At 49.3% G+C, this 24459-nt stretch overlaps 1 protein-coding gene across 1 annotated transcript in view; it reads left to right on the top strand.

Moving 5' to 3' along the window:
- LOC138528722 (uncharacterized) overlaps positions 1 to 24459 on the top strand; it is a 330407-nt gene that overhangs the window by 17739 nt on the left and 288209 nt on the right. Inside the window, exon 2 of the mRNA XM_069640582.1 lies at positions 13543 to 13708. Coding sequence (XP_069496683.1) covers positions 13685 to 13708 — 24 coding nt within the window. The 5' untranslated portion in view covers positions 13543 to 13684. The remainder of the gene's footprint in view (positions 1 to 13542; positions 13709 to 24459) is intronic.

Here is a 24459-nt window from a genome sequence, read left to right as displayed (position 1 = left end):
TGACATGTTCAGGTAGTGTTAAATTCATTAGTCTATTAGAACCACACAGTGAAAGTTTAAGAATGTGTGCAGTCTTAATATAAATGACAGGAGAGAACATCATGACTAATAAAACTGCTGAGTGATTGGGATCGGGGTTGAAAGACCGAGTTACAAATGTTCGAGGAAGAAAAGACCGAAGATTATTATTTCCGAAATAACTTTCAGTCTTTTCTCCCCTGAACATTTCTGACTTGGCCCCCACCCCTACCCACACCCCTGTCAACACCCCCAACACATCCCTACCCACACCCCCAACACACCCCCACCCCCGCTCCCCTACTTACCTTGCTTCCAACTCGCTGGTCCCTGCAACACCTGTTCCCTTTCACATCCGTGATCGGGAACAGGCGCTGCAGGGTCCTTTCCTTTTTAATTCTTTTTATTTTTTTAGGGACAGCTGCGGGGGACACCCCCGCAACCCCCGCTCAAAATATAGTGAGCAAGGGTGCGGGGGACACCCCCCGCAGCCCCAAGAGCCGAATGCGTGATTTGATCAAACTTTTTAGCCGTTTGGAATTTTCGAACAGACGAAATTCGTCCAAATCACTCAATCAGGCAATTTTTATCAGTGTTTTTGGATGATTCTGAGTGATTGAGTGTAAAGTGATGAGTAAGTAAGTCACTGCAGCTGTGGGCATTGTGGATGTCAAAGGCAGTATGGTTTCATAGATATCCCCGGGTTCTGTTGATATTCCTCTTGGGGCAGACTTATAACTATGTTCTGAGGGAGAAGGTCCATCAGCTGTTATTAATGTGAAATGTAGGATAACAATATGACCTTGAACAAAATGAAAGTTACAGCTCAACCTCAGAATCTTCATAACAGCTAGAGAACGAAACCAACAGACTCCTAATCCTGACCTCATGGAACACAAGAGGTAACAGTCACTTATTCCAGCAAACTCACTCAAAGCTCCAGCAATCTCACATCATCTGTCTACAAGAGACGTGGCTAGCTCATGCTCCTACATGTGAAGGATACAATGTTTTCACCAATCCTGTTGTAGCACAATCGAAAGGCAGACCTTCTTCAGGACAGATAGTTCTGGCGAAAATAAATTCGAACTGGTCTCCAGCAGAGTCCAGAAACCTGAACCCATGGACACAATATTTAATACTCCACAATATAAATGCTATCAAAACAAGGACAAATTTAAACAGGCAGCAAAGCTAGTCGTCTTCAACATGTACTGGAAACCGCTAGCCGTAAACAAATCGCTATGTATGGACGCCTTTTTAACAGAACTAGACTTGATAATATCAAAGTTCAGTATTATTGACGTCATCATATGTGGAGATTTGAATATCCACCTCTTTGATAAATTCAGCAGCCGGAGAGTCAACAAAGACCTTGATCTGAGAGCCAAAACGTGGGTCAAATAAATGAATGCAAGGAACCTCCCCCTAATTGGCAATTTCCAGGATCAAAATCTTCAAATAATCCCCACCTGGTCTCAAAGAAATGTAAAGGCAATATTGGATTATATCTACGTGTCATCAAACATAATGAAAACAATTGCAAAAACAGAGAAGATAGCTAATACAAACAGTGATCACCATATGATCTCTTTTACATGTTCTCAAAACGAATGGCAACGGAAAAAGTTAAAACTGCCATCAATGGAATTAAATGCAAAAACTTTGAGACTCAGACTAAAAGTCTCTGACTTGTCCGGTCTATCAAGGATATATCAAGCAACACACAAAGAAGCCAGAGAACTGAACTATGAATGGTTGTTCGATCCACGTTACCTGCTAACAAAAGGATCAAATAATCAAAACAAGAAACATAACCTTTGTTGATACAGAAATAAGGAAGAAAAAAATGGAGCTGCACAAGCTGTGCAGACAATTGAATAAGAAAAAAACACAGGAATCCAGACTCTTACTCAAATCAGCCAAACAGACTTATCGTAACTGGCTATAGGCACATAAAAGCATGATGCTGCAACAAGACTCAGGGCCTCATTACGACCCAGGCGGTAAGTTACCGCCTAGGTCGTACCTTTACCACCATGGCGTAAACTACGTTTACGCCATGGTGGTTGGCGGACTTACTGCCCCATTCCGAAGGTTGGCGGGGCGGTAAGTCCCCAATCCCCATTTACCCTTCCCCATTCCCATTTTTGCCCCATAGGGCATAATGGGAGTGGGGAAGGCGTTAATTACGCCACCGTAAATTACGGTGGCGTAATTAACAACAAGGTCCCTTAGCGCCATGGATTTTAACACCTGCTAAAAGCAGGTGTTAAATCCTCCATGGCGCTAAGGGACCTCGGAATCAGGCGGTAAGGGTCGGCGCTGTTTACGCCGCCGTAAACCCCTTACCGCCTGGGTCCTAATGAGGCCCTCAGAAATGATGCTCTTATGCCTCAATAACTGGAACACCTGAGATCTATGGAATCTGTTAAATCCACTACAAACAACGCAGCACCTGTTAATTCAAAATGTTACTGAAGCCTGTTGGCTAGATCATTTTGCCAAGCTATATAGAAAGAGACAACCGGAAGAACCCATGGAAACACCGGTAACGGCTAGATGGCAAATAACAAGGTCGAAAGACCAAATAAAGCAACTAATTATGAAGCTTAATCCCTCGCGAGCTCCAGGGCCCGATGGGCTTTCGAATGAAAAAATAAAGGCCAACCCGGAGATATGGGCTGAAATCATGAAACAGATCCTAGAGCTGATTAACCAACTGCAGCTATTACCATCGACATGGTGACAGGCGATCTTAATAACAATATTTAAAAAAGAGAGACAAACAAAACCCGGCAAACTACAGACCAATTGCGCTGTTAGAGCCTCTAGGGAAAATGTTTCAACCATGTTATTGAGAGATCTAACAGACTGGGCCACACAATTAAAAAAGTTTGCCCCACGACAAACGGGTTTCTTTCAATCAGTAGGTACCAACGTCAACCTTTTCCTGCTGAATCTTGCAAAACATGAAGCCAAGGCCAATAATCAACAGGTCTGGATGGCCTTTGTAGACCTCAACCTTGCTTTTGACTCGGTCAACCGTTGTCTGCTATGCAATAAGTTTAGAAAAGTGGAATTGTCCGGCACATATATAACAGCCAATAAAACTACTCTGTTAATCAACAAAAATACGAGTAAGGCATTAACAAATCTGCCAAGAACAAATTCAGCGAGATTATCCCTGATGTTATATGCAGACGATATCATTTTTCTAGATAAGACCCCAAAAGGCCTACAACACAACCTCAACGCTCTCGGAGACTACATGGCCAAAAATGAGCTAAACATAAACACACCAAAACCCAAAATAATGGCCATCATGAAACCAAAAAAGAAGGAAAGAAAGCCTGTGCTAACTATAAACGGATCCCTCATTGATGTGGTTGATTCGTATAAATATTTGGGGATCATCATTTCTCATACAATGGATGAAAAAGAATGGGAGGGGCAACTAAGAAGCAATGTAATGGCCCTAGCAAGACAAGGCTACGTCCTCCATGAAAAGTATGGATCGTTTTCATACAGACCCATTATCACATTCTACAGGAGCAAAGTCATCCCGATCCTGATTTATGGAAGTGGGGCACTACTAAAATTACCCGATAAAATTTGGCCTATTCTCGAAGCTCTATTTTGGAGAAAAATAATGAGGCTGTCACACTCTTTTCCAGTAGCACGGATCCGCTTTGAAATAGCATTGCAATCCCTTTCCTCAGTTGTAACATGGAAAAAGCTAGACCTATTCAGGAAAATAACAGACGAGGAAAAAGTCGTTGCTCTGGAGATATTTAGAAGCAAGACAAATGCTATCGGTGCAAGAGTTTTGACAGAATGGAAATACCAGATGTCATAGATCCTACAAAAGAAGAAATAGAGTTAGAAATGCTACTACTGAGACCGGAAAACGCCAAGAAAAAGATCATGCTCAACAACTGGATAAACAACAACGCACATAATAATCGATACAAAGACAATATAATTCCAAAAATAGAAGTGAGAGCGATTAATGAACTACCTCCATACCTGTTTCTTTTCCCAGACAAAAGAATAAGAACTATATTCACAAAACTACGCTTAAATATATTACCAACAAGAGAAAGACTAGCGAGAATAAACCTAAAAGGCCAAAAGTCGCTCCCTTGCAGAGCCTGTAAAAAGCAAGACTCTACAGAAACATTGTTTCATTTTATAATGGTCTGTCCTGCTCTTCAAGACCAGAGAAATATTTGCAGGACTTATTTTGAAAACCGAAATGAAACTCCGAGCGCAGAAGACTGATGGGCCCGGATCCTGATGGGTCAAGATAAAACGATGATCTTTATAATTTCACATTTTTGGAACAAGATCATGGACACATTTTCCAAGGATGAACTACAACAAAATGAGAACATCTGAGTATATTGTTTAAATGCCTTCCAAAGATGAGTGGTAACATAAAATGAAAAGTTTAATTTGAAACTAAACCATTTTTAATAAAAAAAATATAACCTTGTCTTTGTGACAGCAATTGTGTACACTGTAGATCGGGACTCTGCAACCTCTGGCACTACTGTCAAGTGTGAGAGTTCACGGCAGCTGCTAGATATTGTTTTTGTGTAGACCAGTCTGAGACATGATTTTAGAAAGCCCACCTTTAGTGTACAGGGTTACACCACTTGGTTTTAGCCTGAACTACCCAAAGGTTTGGTAGCAATGACTGAGCAGCCAGGCTTAGTCTATGAGGGAGGAGGGCTGTAGTGAGGCACACAGGACTCAGAGCATAGACTTAGTTCCAGGAAATACTTAGACACTAGCAGTTATATCAAAATCAGCATGTATTTGTTGTATCGTATTTGTGACTCCTAGGTGACTCTCACAGAGTCTAGGTGGGTACTGGTGGTCCAGTGACCAAGGGCTGATGGAGAAAAGTTAGATAAGCAGTGGACAAGGCAGTGTCTATAAAGACTTCTTCAAGTTTTTTTTAAAACATGTTTATTTTAAACCGGAAGTACAGATGAAATTATACAAGCATATCAACGACATTTAGTAACCCCCACTCCATTAGATGAGACTGAGCAGGTATAGTTCGGGAACTCCAAAGCTCACTCCCCGCCACCCACCCCATCCCTCCCTCTCCCTCTGAGTCAATCGTCCTCCTGATTTGGTAGCATGGGTACGACCGAATGGAGGACCCCTCTGGCCTTTTTTGTCTTGTGGGTCATTGCCGGAAAGTTCCAATCATTATCCAGAAAAGGACCTCATATGTTCGCAAAACGATATAAAAGGCCTGCCTTAGCTGCTGTGACTTTTTCAGCGACCACAATATTCCAAAGTTTGATCCACCAAAGAGTCATTGAGGGGCCTTCGGTAGTCTTCCAGGTGTGGGCTACTGTAATTTTCCCGGCCAGTAGGAGCTGTGTTAGAAGTTTAGCTGTTTTCCCAGATCTCGGGTAAACTCCTAGTGCCGGGTCACCTAGATCCATGGGGATCACCACATGGGTAATGTCTTTTATGGCGGCAATACACTGAGCCACAGAAGGCCCTTTCGATAGGGAAGGATGACCCGGCCCGGGCCGACCACATAGACGCCAGCATTGGGGATGAAGGGCCCGGTTAAAGTGATGCAGGCGTAGCAGAGGATAGTACCATCGCAGCAGCCGTTTTTGGGCACATTCCCTGTTGGTGATGCAGAAGGAAAGAGGAGTGAGTCCTAGACCATATGTCCACCCACGTCTGGTCTTCGAGAGGATGTCCCAAGTCCACCTCCCATTGTGCCGTGTAGAGGGCCCTTGTAGTGAGTATATCCCCCTGCAATAGTTTGTACAGCACAGAAATGTTCCCCCGCGGTGGCAGGTCCATTAGAGTAAACTCAAGAGGGCTAGGGGTGCGTGTCACTGCTTGACGAGTTTGGGGGTGGGAGCACCAGTGCCAGAGCTTCATGTAAGAGAACCTATCAGTCTCTGTTAGATGAAAGGCTGCCTTGCATTGCGCAAAGGAGCGACTGGTGGGCGCAGATTTCCTGAGCTCTGTATTCCTCCACACGGCTCCCGCATGCCACACGGCTCCCTTGCCCACCGCGGGGCGGTGAAGGTGAGGCGGCCCAATCGCTGCGGCAGGAACCGCTTGACACGTCCGGGGGTCGCAGAGTAAGTCCTGCACAACCGTTGGGCCATGATGTCCCTCCTTCCAGCGTGGGTGGGCGGGCAGGGATCCAAGCCACAAATCACTGTGGGGGGCGAATGGAGAGGCTGCAAAGCTTTCTGTTGGGGCCGGCTCCCTATGGGCATTCCGCAAGGCGACTCAGTTGGGCACCGCAGTGCAGGGTCCACCTCCCTCTCGTTAAGGCCGCCCACCATTTTGGAGAGGAGCAGCGGTGGGCGAGCAGGGAAGCCAAACCGCCTCAATCTGCGGAGTGAGCAGGCATCCGGAGCTCCAACTGCTGCAGGATGCCGGCCCGACCTTCCGATCACCTTATATTCATTTTCTGGTCTGGAATGAAAACGGGAACAGCATTTTATTATAAAGAAGAGCAGGCTTCCCACGGGGCCATCAGGCATGAATTCATTCATACTTGGGGAGTGGCTGCCCAACGGGGACAGCCAGCCTCCCAACACAAACTGGTTCCAGGCAGGCACACTGCAGGACAAAGACCAGGGCCGGTACGACCACCTTCCCCGGCTTCCTGTTCTTTCAAGTACTCAGAGAGTCTTGGTGGGGTTTCCAAGGGAAGCCCGCCAAAGACAAAAGACCCATCAAGACCTCCCCCACCCAGGCAGGTAGAAGAAGGCTCAAGAAAGACCCGGGGGAGCCCAGGAGACTCAAAGCGTTGGTGTATTTGTAAATGCCGACCCGGGGGAACCCAGGAGACTCAAAGTGAAAGCCGGTATTCATAGAATGAAAATCGCAGCGTTTACAAATACAACAATGTTGTATTTCTGACTGCAGCGGCTTTCACTTTGAGTCTTCTGGACTCCCCCTACCCGGGGGAGCCCAGGACTCAAAGCGAAAGCCGCCACAGTCAGAAATACAATGTTGTTGTATTTAAAATTGCTGCTCCTTTGCTTAATGCCTTTCATTTTATGTTTTCTGTGCTTCCCTAGGCTTGGGGAGCACCGAAAACGTAAAATGAAAGTGAAGGCAGCCTCCTCAGCTCATGCACAGCTTTGCTCTGACTGCAGTAAGCAAAAGCTCCCAGTAGGGGGCTTTTGCTGCTTGTTTAGTGCTGACAGGGCAGAGCTTAACATGAACTGAGGAGGCTGCCTGAAATGGCGATATGGATGCTCTTATGTAAATGCTTTGAGCCTCGTTTGCTCAAAAGTTTACATAGGAACTTTCATAAAAATTATATTTAATGCATGTTTTGGATTATTGCCCATCTTTTGGGACAGTAATAATTTTGAGTGCACTATTCATTTAATGCCACAGCCTACACCTGTAGATTCAGGCTTGGAAACCATTCCTCTCCGCTACGAGTTGCATCACCTTAGCAAGAGCCTTAATTCTCTCAAAACTTCATTATTGTAATGCCCTCGACCTAGGTTCTAGCAAATACATTGTGAATAAACTTCAAATTTTCCAAAACAATGCACTCAGAACGGCCCTTAGTATTCCTAGGAGACAACAAATCTCGGAGGCTAGGCGAAAGAACAAATGGCTCTCTATCAAGGATAGAATTCAGCTTCTAACAGTCTCCCTCACCTACAAATGTCTTAACAAAAAAAGAAAAATCATCAACACGTCCTACGAGGACTGCTAACTCTTTCTGCCTCGTAGTCCCAAGATTCAAACTGAAGAAAGCAGGTGATAGCAGCTTTCCTGTTGTGGCCAACCAGCTATGGAATGACCTCCCTTCCTCTCTTGCATCAGACTAGTCTTTCCACAGCTTCAGGAAAAACACCAAAAGTTGGCTGGCTACTAAGGACATTTGATATCCTTTAGGACAACTACGGTTTTCCTATCACTTCAATACATTGTCGTCTACGATGTAAATTGTTGTATTATAACTTCTTTTGTATCATACTTTCTGTGCCCCCGGAATTATTGTACATAATTACTGTAACCATTCCCGATGTAACCTGACAATTTGAAATGTACTTGTTATGCGTCCAGATACCTTTGGGTTTGGTGCGCTATATTAATCAATAAACAAACAAACAATGCTCCTGAACCGTAGAGAGGAGTAAAGGGTGCATGGCGTACTCTGGGAAGTTGAATGTATGAGGGCAGCTGGGTTGTGCAAAGGAGGATGGTTTCTCATGGATGTTCCAGGGTTGATTGTGGGCAGGAGTGATAGCAGAGCAGAGGTGGGATTGGACGAGTTCCTGCATCAAAAAGGCAGGAATGCCAGAGTTGGAGAGCACATTTTAGGGGGATGGAGGAGCAGACATGGGACCAGTAAGTGGATGAGAAACACTCATGTTGCAGAGAAGCAGGAGGTTCAGTGGTGGGCTTTACGGTGCAGTGTTGATAGGAGTGCCAGGGAAGCAAGGCAGTCAGCTGATACTCCTTGCGGCAGCTGCTGATGTGTGACTTAGAGAGGGGTGGTGTTGGGGGGCATCAAGGACTGTGTGATGCTCATTCTTTTTTTGATAAAACATTTTTTATTGTTTTGTAACATATTCACAACAACCAACCGTCGAGGACCAGCAAGTCCACTCTTGAATTAATATCAATACATGCATCACCAACCACCACAAACAATCCTCATGACAATCTGTGCAAATGTTCAGGTCTTCATCCCCATTGCCCATACGTGCTAGGGCACTCCTTTCTCCCACCTCCCTCAGATTTTAGAAGCTTTAGTAGAACAGCCTCTTGCATTGTACACTCGTCGCTCAATCATTGCGCAAGTGTCCATGTCCATTACCCATTGTTCCAGCGGTGGGGCTTCTGAAACTCCCCATTTTTTAGCAATATTGCGCTTCATCAAACCCGCTGCTGTGCTCAGCAACAACTTTTCCCATTTGTTAAGATCAGTCTCCTGTAGTACGCCCAGGATTAACACTCTTGGATCTGGTTGTATAGTCCGAGTGAGTATCCTGGTCAGTTTGTTGCAGCAAGCGATCCAAAAGGTACGAATCCGGGGGCATGCCCAAAGGGTATGAAAGAATGTTCCTTCCTCCTTGCCACACCGGAGACAGTTCGGATTCGCTGCTCTCTTGCAACCATGTAACATTGTTCTAGGGTAGTACACTCTATGCAAGATTTTAAGTTGCACCAGTCGGATCCTAGAGGAGATAGCAACTTCCCGTGCGTGCATTAGTACTTGGATCCAGTCCTCTGGGTCTATCTTCCCTATGTCCCTTTCTCATTTAACTTTTAGGCTCGTCAATTCAGGTGTAGCGAAGGATGTGATGGCATTATATAGGATGGAGGTGCATTTGTTGGGAATGTACACTGGTAGCATGTTACGTTCTATCGGTGAGTAGTCCGGGATATTGGCGTCTGCCGGTATGTGGGTTTTCAAGGTGTGGGTCAGTTGCATATGGCGGTACCGTTCGGTGCATGGGGGATAACATTTTAATTGCATCTCTTCAAAAGAGGTTAGTTTTCCTTCTTTCAGGATGTCATCTAATCTCAGGATCCCCGCCCTCGCCCAGCTCGGGCATGGCTCCTGTTTCTCAATTTCCATTAAATTACTATTGTGCCATAGGGGTTGGGCCGCGGTTATTTTATTTTTCCAACCCACAAACGCATGTGCCTGTCTCCAAACAGTAGTGATGTGGACCGCCATTGTTGGCCGGGGGGGGGTATCTGGGGGTTTTGATATAGTATGTGTAACGGGTCCGTGCCGTGCATGGCGGACACCTCAGCCTTTATGTGGGGTAGTTCCCGGTCCCCGTGAAGCAAGTCCTTGACTATCGCAAGTTGTGAGACTCAGTAGTAGGTTTGGAGGCGGGGAACCCCTATCCCGCCCTCCCAGACCCATCTTTGGAGTGTGGTTAGTGCTATGCGTGATTGGCCTCCCCCCCATATAAGTTCCCTAAGGAGGGTCTCGACCCGGTCGAACTCTGAGTTTGGGATCTTAAGCGGGGCGTTTTGCAGGACATAGAGGAATCGTGGAAGAGCCATCATCTTAAAGAGTGCTGCTCTACCCATGAGTGTCAGGCGGAGAAGTTTCCAATGGTGGACGTCCCTGACGAGGCGGTCAATGACCGGCTGGAGGTTATGTTTTGCATATTTAGTAAGATCTGCTGTTATTCAAATTCCCAGGTACCGGAAGCCGAGTCGCTCCATTCGGTATGGGCAATCCAGTGGGTCCGCGAGCCCTCCACCCTTCACTGGAAAGAAAACGGATTTCCCCCAGTTGATTCTCAGCCCGCTGAACTCACTGTAATGGATGAGCATCTGTGTCACTATGGGGCAGGTCCGGGCGGGTTCCTCTAGATATACCAGGAGGTCGTCCGCATATAGGGAGGTTCGATCTTCGTGTCCCTCGGGCCATTTGAATCCCATCCAGGCAGCACTCTGGCGAAGCCAAAGGGCAAGCAGCTCAATCGAGGGGCGAAGAGGAGGGGAGAAAAGGGGCACCCCTGCCGTGTGCCCCTTCCAAGAGGGAAGGGCCTGGAGGTCCACCCGTTCACTCTGACTTCTGCCTGAATGTTCGTGTAGAGTAGTTTAACCCATCCCAGGAAGCCATCCCCAAATCCCATGCGTCTCATGATTTCCCAAAGGCTGTCCCACCTGACCAAATCGAAAGCCTTTTCAAAGTCAATTGCCAAAAGGGCAAGTGGTGTGTTGATGATAGGAGCACGTTCTCGTGCCAGGTGAAGCCGACGCAGGTTCATTCGGGTAGATTATTGTGGCATAAAGCCACATTGGTCCGGGTGAATCGAGTGTCGACCACCGGTTGCAAACGGTTGGCCAAAAGCTTGGCAAGGGCCTTGGCTTCACCGTTAATTAACGAGATCGGCCTGTAGGAGGCGCATCTCTCCGGGGTTTGTCGGGTTTGGGAATGACTACAATGGTGGCTTTACACAGATCTGGCGGGAGGGCGCCCTGTTCCCGGGCACTTAAAAGCATTTTGTGAAGGGGGGACGCCATATTGATTGCACCCAATTTTTGCCAGGTTTCAACCGGGAACCCGTTAGGGCACGGTGTTTTCCCTGTTTGTAATTGTGCCAGTGCCTCACCAATTTCGGCTTCTGAGAGGTCAGAGTCTAGTTCCCCTCTCTGCTGCTCTGATAGCGAAGGGAGTGTTATATCGTCTATGAGGGTTGGGTCCAAAGGGGAGGTTGAAGCCTGATATAGTGCGGCGTAAAATTGGGCAAAAGCTACTATATCGGCATCTGACTGGTCCCTCTCCGCCCCAGTGTGATGATCTCCCAGACACAGTGCTGTCCCTCATCCTGCCTTTCCAACCAAGCCAACATTTTGCCGGCCTTATCCCCAAGCTCGTATATTCTCGCCCTGGTGTCCCAATGGGTACGTTTGGCTTATCTAGATTTAAGTTACGGAGGCGCTCAGTGGCACTTGTAAGGGATACGTGGGTCTGAGTAGTTGGATCAAGGATGTGTTTGTTCTCCCACTGGGTCATCTCCCTTTCTGCCTCAATAATTTTTTGGAGTCTTTCATTCTTTTGGTTTGCTATCCAGGAGATTATCTCTCCTCGCAGCACAGTTTTATAGGGTCCCATATTGTTACCGGGTTGTTTACTCCAATGTTGTTGATCTCAAAGTATTCGGTGGATACTTCAGTGAGGCGGTCCACCAGTTCGGGGAACCCGAGATAGTAATTGTTTAGTCTCCATGTTTTAGGTGGGGTTATGCCAGCATGCAGAGTTCGACCAACAGAGGCGAGTGGTCCGAGATGCTGCGGGGGAGCAGGTCTGCAGACAGTACCTTGTGAAGGCCAGTATTCGGGAGGAAGAGGTAATCCAGCCTGGAAAGGGAGCCGTGGGCTCCCGAATGGAATGAATAACCCTTAGTGCCCGGGTGGAGCTCCCGCCACACACCACAAAGGCCTAGGGCAGAAACAAAATTTGATAACTTCGTAGGGGTGTTCGGATTGCGCTGTCTGAAGTGGGTACGATCCATGGCATTACACATAACATCGTTAAAATCCCCGCCCAGGAACTACTTATCGGGCTGATATTTGCCCATGAGGGTAGTTAGTTTGTCTAATAGTTCCTGCCCCAATCCGGGCGGCGAGTATACGGATACAAACGTCAGTGTCTCTCCCCAGAGCGTTCCCAAAACTAGAACATAACGACCCCGGGGGTCCTGTTCTACAGTCTGCAATGCCAGTGGGATGCGTTTATGTATGAGAATGAGAGTACCCCTGGAACCCATTGTGTATCCCGCATGGAAAGATGCCCTGTAGTTTGTTCTCTGGAAGAGGGTACAGTGTGATCCCGCTAGATGTGTTTTAGTTAACAGGGCCACGTCGGGGGAGTGTTTGCCGAGTAACTGCTTAAACAGGTGTCTCTTGATCGCGGAGCCCATCCCATTTACGTTCCAGGTGAGCACCTTGAGGGACTTGGGGCGTTCAGCCGGTGGTGACTGGGGTTGAGTTGCTGCCATCTAGCTTGCGCATTAGGGCTTTGGACGAATGTCTTGCAGGGTTGAGGTCCCAGTACCTGGTAATGTGATGTAAGATGTGCCAAGAGTGGTGATTGGATTGATGTCTGAGCATGCTGTGGTCACAACGAACACGGAACCGTAGACAAGAACAAACCGGTCTTAGGGTAACAAAAAACTCCTCCCAACTAACCCCTCCCTCACCCTCCCCATACTCCACCCCAACTCGAAGTACCTGTCGCCCTAACATTGCTGACAGTCAAAAAAGGTTTGTTGCCAGCTTTAACAGACCCAACTGTAGTTCAACAAGAAAGGTTTGGAGGGGATTAGCACCCAAGTGCGAGGGCAGCAGTCCCCCGCTCACCACCCTGTGGGTATGTGAAACGTCCTATGTAGGTCGCCAAGAGCCTCGTGCAATGTGATGCTCATTCTTGACTGACCCCGGTTGATGCCGGGAGGTGGTAGAGGGTGACAGCGTTAAGGATGGCATAGGACTGGCAGCAGATTGCCATGGTTACGGAAGTAGTGATGGATCTTCTAAGGATGAATTTGACTCGTGTGTGGTGACAGCAGTAGCGCCGTGGAGGGGAATGCATGGCCATCCATGGAAGATCTCCACACTATGTAATGTGAAGGGGAGGATCATGACAGGTGCAGGCGGTTCCGAGAGGGTCGACAGCAGCGGGGAAGCCTAGAGCATGGCAGCAGACAAGACTAGAGCGCGGGAGGCGATGCAGGCTTTGACTATGGGGGTTGCCTTACACGCCAGGCATGCTGGAAGAAAGGAGGAATGGTAGCCAGGAAGCAGGATATAAGGACCTTCAGGCCATGTTTTGGAGAATGAGGTTGGAAGACCAGGGGTAAGCTGGACGGTGTCCTGCTATCATCTTGCTGACATGGCAGGTGGCAGTGAAAGGGACCGGTCACTGACGGGCAAGCTAGGTGGCAGTAAGCCTCTAGAGGACCATAGACCTGCCAGGGAATATCGTCCTGGTAACATGATGCATCGTTTCTTCCACAGGTGGAAATGCACAGGTTCCTGCACAGCAACCCTCCACCCCTCCCAGAAGCTGTCCTCTGAGGTGTTCATGCATATGGCAGCAGCGTGGGGACACAGCCACCCTGTGACTAGCTGAGAAAGTGGTCATTCTTACAACCAGGAAATGACGGAGCAGAGCCTCGCTCAGGTATGAGTAGCAGGTGCCTACCCATGCGGTGAGGTCTATGTGTGTGTGTGTGCCGGTCACTCATTGAGATTAGTGCATGCTCCTATGGTGACTCAGGGGTAATGACTACCACGTGCTTGCACAGAGGAGCCCCAAGGTGCCTCAGCCCATCCACACCCTCAAATGTGTTCCACATATGACTCATCCCAACCTTCCCTGGGGGCTATACCCCTCTAGCAGCATGGCAGACAAGTCTACGTAGCAAGGTCACAATGTCATCGATATTGCCAAATGACAAACAATGTGTACGCGCAAGACCTGCTTTATGCAATGACGTCAGCTCATGAGTACAGTTCACGCGACGGCCTGAGACTCTATGCCTTGGTCTTCACAGCAATAGTTCCCTCAGAGAATGGGAAACAAGGAGGGTCCCGGGGGCGGGGCAAGGTCTACAGGCCGGTGCTGTAGTTCAGGAAGTGTTAAGCTATCACACATGTTAACTGTATCTCCCCTACACAGCTGAACACACTTGCACTCTTGACAAATGCTAGCCAAGAGTACACAAGGAGACAACGCTTCCCAGGCAGTGGGAGAGTTAGGAGTACTGGATGAGTAGAGGGTTGGGATCGGGGTGGTGAGGGTGAGGCACAGCGAGAGAGGGGAGTGTGGTGGGGAGAGAGAAGAGTGGAGGATGGGGATCATGGAATGGAGGTAGAAGATGATTGGAGGATGCAGAAAACAGCAAGGCGATGGGGGAAGAGGAGTGGAGTGAAGAGAAAATCAGAAAAAGTACAGACCAAGGAGGAGAAAGAGCAGGTGAGGTGGAAACAAGAGGAACAGAGGAGGGGGACAACTGGTCAAGGAAAGACTGAAGAGGGGGGTATTGGAAATAAACAATGAGAGGAGAAAAGAGCAGAGGGGTGTAAAGGAGAAGCAGCGGCTGGAGATAGAACAGCAAATAGGAGGTGGCAAAGACACAGAGGGCGTTAGAAGGGAAAGAGAGAGAGAAGGTGGAGGCCTTCAAGGACCAGAACATGGAAAGAAGGGGAAGAAGGGTGAGGAGAAGGGAGAAAGGAAAGCGACTGAGTAGGAGGTTGAAGGTGAGAGTTGCGTGGCGTATCCGCCAGGAGGCCAAAGAGGGAAAGCAGGGAATGAACTGGTGGCAAAGGGCGAACAAGACAGAAGGGGAAGTCCAGGGGCAAGAAGGAAAGCCTAGCCCTACAGGGCTGGAGAAGAGGCTGCTGGCAGTGTAGGTCCTGGACGATGAGGTGGCCAAACCAGGCCTCCGCCACCGGCAAAGGTAGGAGACGCCTACTGATGTGGGGCTCCAACACAAGCTGAAGACTCTGATGCCCAGACCCTTTGGAGATGACCCATTGATGACATGAGTGTGGTGTTGCCAGGTATTTCAGAAGTCCATGTGGATCATCACAACATCCTTAGAGGACCAGTGATGAGAAAGCAGTATAGGGTACCTAAAACCCCAGAGACTGTGAGCGACTGAGTGCCGGGCCCTAGGTGGAAGCTTCCCCAGAACCCCACCCCGTGGGCTCCATCAGATCCAACCCTCTCCCTCTCCATTAGAAGAAGAACATGAACCAAGACCTTGGTCTCCCAGCCATGACAGTCCCCCATGTCTAGAGCCTCTTCCTTATACAGGTGTGACCTCAGTGTGTACAGGGAGCATTCAGTGTTTCTTCTCTCTGCCTGTGTGACCTCAGTGTGTACAGGTAGCATTCAGTGTTTCTTCTCTCTGCCTGTGTGTGTGACCTCAGTGTGTACAGGGAGCATTCAGTGTTTATTGTCTCTGCCTGTGTGACCTCAGTGTGTACAGGGAGCATTCCGTGTTTTTTCTCTCTGCCTGTGTTGCCTCCGTGTGTACAGGTAGCATTCAGTGTTTCTTCTCTCTGCCTGTGTGACCTCAGTGTGTACAGGAGCATTCAGTGTTTCTTCTCTCTGCCTGTGTGTGTGACCTCAGTGTGTACAGGGAGCATTCAGTGTTTATTGTCTCTGCCTGTGTGACCTCAGTATGTACAGGGAGCATTCAGTGTTTTTTCTCTCTGCCTGTGTGGCCTCAGTGTGTACAGGTAGCATTCAGTGTTTCTTCTCTCTGCCTGTGTGACCTCAGTGTGTACAGGGAGCATTCAGTGTTTCTTCTCGCTGCCTGTGTGTGTGACCTCAGTGTGTACAGGGAGCATTCAGTGTTTCTTCTCTCTGCCTGTGTGACCTCAGTGTGTACAGGGAGCATTCAGTGTCTCTTCTCTCTGCCTGTGTGACCTCAGTGTGTACAGGTAGCATTCAGTGTTTCTTCTCTCTGCCTTTGGGGCCTCAGTGTGTACAGGTAGCATTCAGTGTTTCTTCTCTCTGCCTGTGTGACCTCAGTGTGTACAGGTAGCATTCAGTGTTTCTTCTCTCTGCCTTTGGGGACTCAGTGTGTACAGGTAGCATTCAGTGTTTCTTCTCTCTGTCTGTGTGTGTGACCTCAGTGTGTACACGTAGCATTCAGTGTTTCTTCTCTCTGCCTGTGTGACCTCAGTGTGTACAGGGAGCATTCAGTATTTCTTCTCGCTGCCTGTGTGTGTGACCTCAGTGTGTACAGGTAGCATTCAGTGTTTCTTCTCTCTGCTTGTGTGGCCTCAGTGTGTGCAGGTAGCATTCCGTGTTTCTTCTCTCTGCCTGTGTGACCTCAGTGTGTGCAGGTAGCATTCAGTGTTTCTTCTCTCTACCTGTGTGACCTCAGTGTGCGCAGGCAGCATTCAGTGTTTCTTCTCTCTGCCTGTGTGATCTCAGTGTGCGCAGGCAGCATTCAGTGTTTCTTCTCTCTGCCAGTGTGACCTTAGTGTGTAGAGGGAGCATTCAGTGTTTCTTCTCTCTGCCTGTGTGGCCTCAGTGTGTACAGGGAGCATTCAGTGTTTCTTCTCTCTGCCTGTGTGGCATCCGTGTGTACCGGGAGCATTCAGTGTTTCTTCTCTCTGCCTGTGGGGCCTCAGTGTGTACAGGTATCATTCAGTGTTTCTTCTCTCTGCCTGTGGGGCCTCAGCATGTACAGGTAGCATTCAGTGTTTCTTCTCTCTGCCTGTGTGGCCTCAGCGTGCACTGGGAGCATTCAGTGTTTTTTCTCTCTGCCTTTGTCACCTCAGTGTGTACAGGTAGTATTCAGTGTTTCTTCGTTCTGCCTTCGGGGCCTCAGTGTGTACAGGTAGAATTCAGTGTTTCTTCTCTCTGCCTGTGTGTGTGACCTCAGTGTGTACAGGTAGCATTCAGTGTTTCTTCTGTCTGCCTGTGTGACCTCAGTGTGTACAGGTAGCATTCCGTGTTTCTTCTCTCTGCCTGTGTGACCTCTGTGTGTACAGGGAGCATTCAATATTTCTTCTCGCTGCCTGTGTGTGTGACCTCAGTGTGTACAGGTAGCATTCCGTGTTTTTTTCTCTCTGCCTGTGTGGCCTCAGTGTGTACAGGTAGCATTCCGTGTTTCTTCTCTCTGCCTGTGGGACCTCAGTGTGTGTAGGTAGCATTCAGTGTTTCTTCTCTCTGCCTGTGTGACCTCAGTGTGCGCAGGCAGCATTCAGTGTTTCTTCTCTCTGCCTGTGTGACCTCAGTGTGCGCAGGCAGCATTCAGTGTTTCTTCTCTCTGCCTGTGTGACCTCAGTGTGCGCAGGCAGCATTCCGTGTTTCTTCTCTCTGCCTGTGTGACCTCAGTGTGCGCAGGCAGCATTCAGTGTTTCTTCTCTCTGCCTGTATGACCTCAGTGTGCGCAGGCAGCATTCAGTGTTTCTTCTCTCTGCCTGTGGGGCCTCAGTGTGCACAGGTAGCTTTCAGTGTTTCTTCTCTCTGCCTGTGGGGCCTCAGTGTGCACAGGCAGCTTTCAGTGTTTCTTCTCTCTGCCTGTGGGGCCTCAGTGTGTACAGGTAGCATTCAGTGTTTCTGAGGCCTGTGGGGCCTCAGTGTGCGCAGGCAGCATTCAGTGTTTCTTCTCTCTGCCTGTGTGACCTCAGTGTGCGCAGGCAGCATTCAGTGTTTCTTCTCTCTGCCTGTGTGGCCTCAGTGTGTACATGGAACATTCAGTGTTTCTTCTCTCTGCCTGTGTGATCTCAGTGTGCGCAGGCAGCATTCAGTGTTTCTTCTCTCTGCCAGTGTGACCTTAGTGTGTAGAGGGAGCATTCAGTGTTTCTTCTCTCTGCCTGTGTGACCTCAGTGTGCGCAGGCAGCATTCAGTGTTTCTTCTCTCTGCCTGTGTGGCCTCAGTGTGTACATGGAACATTCAGTGTTTCTTCTCTCTGCCTGTGAGGCCTCAGTGTGTACAGGGAGCATTCAATATTTCTTCTCGCTGCCTGTGTGTGTGACCTCAGTGTGTACAGGTAGCATTCCGTGTTTTTTTCTCTCTGCCTGTGTGGCCTCAGTGTGTACAGGTAGCATTCCGTGTTTCTTCTCTCTGCCTGTGGGACCTCAGTGTGTGTAGGTAGCATTCAGTGTTTCTTCTCTCTGCCTGTGTGACCTCAGTGTGCGCAGGCAGCATTCAGTGTTTCTTCTCTCTGCCTGTGTGACCTCAGTGTGCGCAGGCAGCATTCAGTGTTTCTTCTCTCTGCCTGTGTGACCTCAGTGTGCGCAGGCAGCATTCAGTGTTTCTTCTCTCTGCCTGTGTGACCTCAGTGTGCGCAGGCAGCATTCAGTGTTTCTTCTCTCTGCCTGTGTGACCTCAGTGTGCGCAGGCAGCATTCAGTGTTTCTTCTCTCTGCCTGTATGACCTCAGTGTGCGCAGGCAGCATTCAGTGTTTCTTCTCTCTGCCTGTGGGGCCTCAGTGTGCACAGGTAGCTTTCAGTGTTTCTTCTCTCTGCCTGTGGGGCCTCAGTGTGTACAGGTAGCATTCAGTGTTTCTGAGGCCTGTGGGGCCTCAGTGTGCGCAGGCAGCATTCAGTGTTTCTTCTCTCTGCCTGTGTGACCTCAGTGTGCGCAGGCAGCATTCAGTGTTTCTTCTCTCTGCCTGTGTGGCCTCAGTGTGTACATGGAGCATTCAGTGTTTCTTCTCTCTGCCTGTGGGGCCTCAGTGTGTACAGGTAGCATTCAGTGTTTCTGAGGCCTGTGGGGCCTCACTGTGTACAGGGAGCATTCAGTGTTTCTTCTCTCTGCCTGTGTGGCCTCAGTGTGTACAGGGAGCATTCAGTGTTTCTTCTCTCTGCCTGTGACCTCAGTGTCTACAGGTAGCATTCAGTGTTTCTTCTCTCTTCCTGTGTGACCTCAGTGTGTATAGGTAGCATTCAGTGTTTATTCTCTCTGTCTGTGTGACCTCAGTGTGTACAGGGAGCATTCAGTGTTTCTTCTCGCTGCCTGTGTGTGTGACCTCAGTGTGTACAGGTAGCATTCAGTGTTTCTTCTCTCTGCCTGTGTGACCTCAGTATTTACAGGGAGCATTCAGTGTTTCTTCTCTCTGCCTGTGTGGCCTCAGTGTGTACATGGAGCATTCAGTGTTTCTTCTCTCTGCCAGTGTGACCTTAGTGTGTAGAGGGAGCATTCAGTGTTTCTTCTCTCTGCCTGTGTGACCTCAGTGTGCGCAGGCAGCATTCAGTGTTTCTTCTCTCTGCCTGTGTGGCCTCAGTGTGTACAGGTAGCATTCCGTGTTTCTTCTCTCTGCCTGTGGGACCTCAGTGTGTGTAGGTAGCATTCAGTGTTTCTTCTCTCTGCCTGTGTGACCTCAGTGTGCGCAGGCAGCATTCAGTGTTTCTTCTCTCTGCCTGTGTGACCTCAGTGTGCGCAGGCAGCATTCAGTGTTTCTTCTCTCTGCCTGTGTGACCTCAGTGTGCGCAGGCAGCATTCAGTGTTTCTTCTCTCTGCCTGTGTGACCTCAGTGTGCGCAGGCAGCATTCAGTGTTTCTTCTCTCTGCCTGTGTGACCTCAGTGTGCGCAGGCAGCATTCAGTGTTTCTTCTCTCTGCCTGTATGACCTCAGTGTGCGCAGGCAGCATTCAGTGTTTCTTCTCTCTGCCTGTGGGGCCTCAGTGTGCACAGGTAGCTTTCAGTGTTTCTTCTCTCTGCCTGTGGGGCCTCAGTGTGTACAGGTAGCATTCAGTGTTTCTGAGGCCTGTGGGGCCTCAGTGTGCGCAGGCAGCATTCAGTGTTTCTTCTCTCTGCCTGTGTGACCTCAGTGTGCGCAGGCAGCATTCAGTGTTTCTTCTCTCTGCCTGTGTGGCCTCAGTGTGTACATGGAGCATTCAGTGTTTCTTCTCTCTGCCTGTGGGGCCTCAGTGTGTACAGGTAGCATTCAGTGTTTCTGAGGCCTGTGGGGCCTCACTGTGTACAGGGAGCATTCAGTGTTTCTTCTCTCTGCCTGTGTGGCCTCAGTGTGTACAGGGAGCATTCAGTGTTTCTTCTCTCTGCCTGTGACCTCAGTGTCTACAGGTAGCATTCAGTGTTTCTTCTCTCTTCCTGTGTGACCTCAGTGTGTATAGGTAGCATTCAGTGTTTATTCTCTCTGTCTGTGTGACCTCAGTGTGTACAGGGAGCATTCAGTGTTTCTTCTCGCTGCCTGTGTGTGTGACCTCAGTGTGTACAGGTAGCATTCAGTGTTTCTTCTCTCTGCCTGTGTGACCTCAGTATTTACAGGGAGCATTCAGTGTTTCTTCTCTCTGCCTGTGTGGCCTCAGTGTGTACATGGAGCATTCAGTGTTTCTTCTCTCTGCCTGTGGGGCCTCAGTGTGTGCAGGTAGTATTCAGTGTTTCTTCTCTCTGCCTGTGTGACCTCAGTGGACGCAGGCAGCATTCAGTGTTTCTTCTCTCTGCCTGTCTGACCTCAGTGTGCGCAGGCAGCATTCCCTGTTTCTTCTCTCTGCCTGTATGACCTCAGTGTGCGCAGGCAGCATTCCCTGTTTCTTCTCTCTGCCTGTATGACCTCAGTGTGCGCAGGCAGCATTCCCTGTTTCTTCTCTCTGCCTGTATGACCTCAGTGTGCTCAGACAGCATTCCATGTTTCTTCTCTCTGCCTGTGTGGCCTCAGTGTGCGCAGGCAACACTCAGTGTTTCTTCTCTCTGCCTGTGTGACCTCAGTGTGCGCAGGCAGCATTCCCTGTTTCTTCTCTCTGCCTGTATGACCTCAGTGTGCGCAGACAGCATTCCGTGTTTCTTCTCTCTGCCTGTGTGGCCTCAGTGTGCGCAGGCAGCATTCAGTGTTTCTTCTCTCTGCCTGTGTGACCTCAGTGTGCGCAGGCAGCATTCCCTGTTTCTTCTCTCTGCCTGTATGACCTCAGTGTGCGCAGGCAGAATTCCCTGTTTCTTCTCTCTGCCTGTATGACCTCAGTGTGCGCAGGCAGCATTCCCTGTTTCTTCTCTCTGCCTGTGTGACCTCAGTGTGTACAGGGAGCATTCAGTGTTTCTTCTCGCTGCCTGTGTGTGTGACCTCAGTGTGTACAGGGAGCATTCAGTGTTTCTTCTCTCTGCCTGTGTGACCTCAGTGTGTACAGGGAGCATTCAGTGTCTCTTCTCTCTGCCTGTGTGACCTCAGTGTGTACAGGTAGCATTCAGTGTTTCTTCTCTCTGCCTGTGTGACCTCAGTGTGTACAGGTAGCATTCCGTGTTTCTTCTCTCTGCCTTTGGGGACTCAGTGTGTACAGGTAGCATTCAGTGTTTCTTCTCTCTGTCTGTGTGTGTGACCTCAGTGTGTACACGTAGCATTCAGTGTTTCTTCTCTCTGCCTGTGTGACCTCAGTGTGTACAGGGAGCATTCAGTATTTCTTCTCGCTGCCTGTGTGTGTGACCTCAGTGTGTACAGGTAGCATTCAGTGTTTCTTCTCTCTGCTTGTGTGGCCTCAGTGTGTGCAGGTAGCATTCCGTGTTTCTTCTCTCTGCCTGTGTGACCTCAGTGTGTGCAGGTAGCATTCAGTGTTTCTTCTCTCTACCTGTGTGACCTCAGTGTGCGCAGGCAGCATTCAGTGTTTCTTCTCTCTGCCTGTGTGATCTCAGTGTGCGCAGGCAGCATTCAGTGTTTCTTCTCTCTGCCAGTGTGACCTCAGTGTGTACAGGGAGCATTCAGTGTTTCTTCTCTCTGCCTGTGTGGCCTCATTGTGTACAGGGAGCATTCAGTGTTTCTTCTCTCTGCCTGTGTGGCCTCCGTGTGTACCGGGAGCATTCAGTGTTTCTTCTCTCTGCCTGTGGGGCCTCAGTGTGTACAGGTAGCATTCAGTGTTTCTTCTCTCTGCCTGTGTGGCCTCAGCGTGCACAGGGAGCATTCAGTGTTTTTTCTCTCTGCCTTTGTGACCTCAGTGTGTACAGGTAGTATTCAGTGTTTCTTCTCTCTGCCTTCGGGGCCTCAGTGTGTACAGGTAGAATTCAGTGTTTCTTCTCTCTGCCTGTGTGTGTGACCTCAGTGTGTACAGGTAGCATTCAGTGTTTCTTCTGTCTGCCTGTGTGACCTCAGTGTGTACAGGTAGCATTCCGTGTTTCTTCTCTCTGCCTGTGTGACCTCAGTGTGTACAGGGAGCATTCAATATTTCTTCTCGCTGCCTGTGTGTGTGACCTCAATGTGTACAGGTAGCATTCCGTGTTTTTTTCTCTCTGCCTGTGTGGCCTCAGTGTGTACAGGTAGCATTCCGTGTTTCTTCTCTCTGCCTGTGGGACCTCAGTGTGTGTAGGTAGCATTCAGTGTTTCTTCTCTCTGCCTGTGTGACCTCAGTGTGCGCAGGCAGCATTCAGTGTTTCTTCTCTCTGCCTGTGTGACCTCAGTGTGCGCAGGCAGCATTCAGTGTTTCTTCTCTCTGCCTGTGTGACCTCAGTGTGCGCAGGCAGCATTCAGTGTTTCTTCTCTCTGCCTGTATGACCTCAGTGTGCGCAGGCAGCATTCAGTGTTTCTTCTCTCTGCCTGTGGGGCCTCAGTGTGCACAGGTAGCTTTCAGTGTTTCTTCTCTCTGCCTGTGTGGCCTCAGTGTGTACATGGAGCATTCAGTGTTTCTTCTCTCTGCCTGTGGGGCCTCAGTGTGTACAGGTAGCATTCAGTGTTTCTGAGGCCTGTGGGGCCTCACTGTGTACAGGGAGCATTCAGTGTTTCTTCTCTCTGCCTGTGTGGCCTCAGTGTGTACAGGGAGCATTCAGTGTTTCTTCTCTCTGCCTGTGACCTCAGTGTCTACAGGTAGCATTCAGTGTTTCTTCTCTCTTCCTGTGTGACCTCAGTGTGTATAGGTAGCATTCAGTGTTTATTCTCTCTGTCTGTGTGACCTCAGTGTGTACAGGGAGCATTCAGTGTTTCTTCTCGCTGCCTGTGTGTGTGACCTCAGTGTGTACAGGTAGCATTCAGTGTTTCTTCTCTCTGCCTGTGTGACCTCAGTATTTACAGGGAGCATTCAGTGTTTCTTCTCTCTGCCTGTGTGGCCTCAGTGTGTACATGGAGCATTCAGTGTTTCTTCTCTCTGCCTGTGGGGCCTCAGTGTGTGCAGGTAGTATTCAGTGTTTCTTCTCTCTGCCTGTGTGACCTCAGTGGGCGCAGGCAGCATTCAGTGTTTCTTCTCTCTGCCTGTGTGACCTCAGTGTGCGCAGGCAGCATTCCCTGTTTCTTCTCTCTGCCTGTATGACCTCAGTGTGCGCAGGCAGCATTCCCTGTTTCTTCTCTCTGCCTGTATGGCCTCAGTGTGCGCAGACAGCATTCCGTGTTTCTTCTCTCTGCCTGTGTGGCCTCAGTGTGCGCAGACAGCATTCCGTGTTTCTTCTCTCTGCCTGTGTGACCTCAGTGTGCGCAGGCAGCATTCCCTGTTTCTTCTCTCTGCCTGTATGACCTCAGTGTGCGCAGGCAGCATTCCCTGTTTCTTCTCTCTGCCTGTATGACCTCAGTGTGCGCAGGCAGCATTCCCTGTTTCTTCTCTCTGCCTGTATGACCTCAGTGTGCTCAGACAGCATTCCATGTTTCTTCTCTCTGCCTGTGTGGCCTCAGTGTGCGCAGGCAACACTCAGTGTTTCTTCTCTCTGCCTGTGTGACCTCAGTGTGCGCAGGCAGCATTCCCTGTTTCTTCTCTCTGCCTGTATGACCTCAGTGTGCGCAGACAGCATTCCGTGTTTCTTCTCTCTGCCTGTGTGGCCTCAGTGTGCGCAGGCAGCATTCAGTGTTTCTTCTCTCTGCCTGTGTGACCTCAGTGTGCGCAGGCAGCATTCCCTGTTTCTTCTCTCTGCCTGTATGACCTCAGTGTGCGCAGGCAGAATTCCCTGTTTCTTCTCTCTGCCTGTATGACCTCAGTGTGCGCAGGCAGCATTCCCTGTTTCTTCTCTCTGCCTGTATGACCTCAGTGTGCGCAGGCAGCATTCCCTGTTTCTTCTCTCTGCCTGTATGGCCTCAGTGTGCTCAGACAGCATTCCATGTTTCTTCTCTCTGCCTGTGTGGCCTCAGTGTGCGCAGGCAACACTCAGTGTTTCTTCTCTCTGCCTGTGTGACCTCAGTGTGCGCAGGCAGCATTCCCTGTTTCTTCTCTCTGCCTGTGTGACCTCAGTGTGCGCAGACAGCATTCCGTGTTTCTTCTCTCTGCCTGTGTGGCCTCAGTGTGCGCAGGCAGCATTCAGTGTTTCTTCTCTCTGCCAGTGTGTCCTCAGTGTGCGCAGGCAGCATTCCCTGTTTCTTCTCTCTGCCTGTGTGACCTCAGTGTGCGCAGACAGCATTCCGTGTTTCTTCTCTCTGCCTGTGTGACCTCAGTGTGCGCAGGAAGCATTCAGTGTTTCTTCTCTCTGCCTGTGTGACCTCAGTGTGCGCAGGCAGCATTCAGTGTTTCTTCTCTCTGCCTGTGTGATCTCAGTGTGCGCAGACAGCA

The sequence above is a fragment of the Ambystoma mexicanum genome, chromosome 7q (assembly GCF_040938575.1).
Source record: "Ambystoma mexicanum isolate Mex_15411 chromosome 7q, UKY_AmexF1_1, whole genome shotgun sequence".
Lineage (NCBI taxonomy): Eukaryota > Metazoa > Chordata > Amphibia > Caudata > Ambystomatidae > Ambystoma > Ambystoma mexicanum.
The sequence above is the reverse complement of the archived record's forward strand: the minus strand, read 5'-3'. Positions and strand labels throughout refer to the sequence as shown.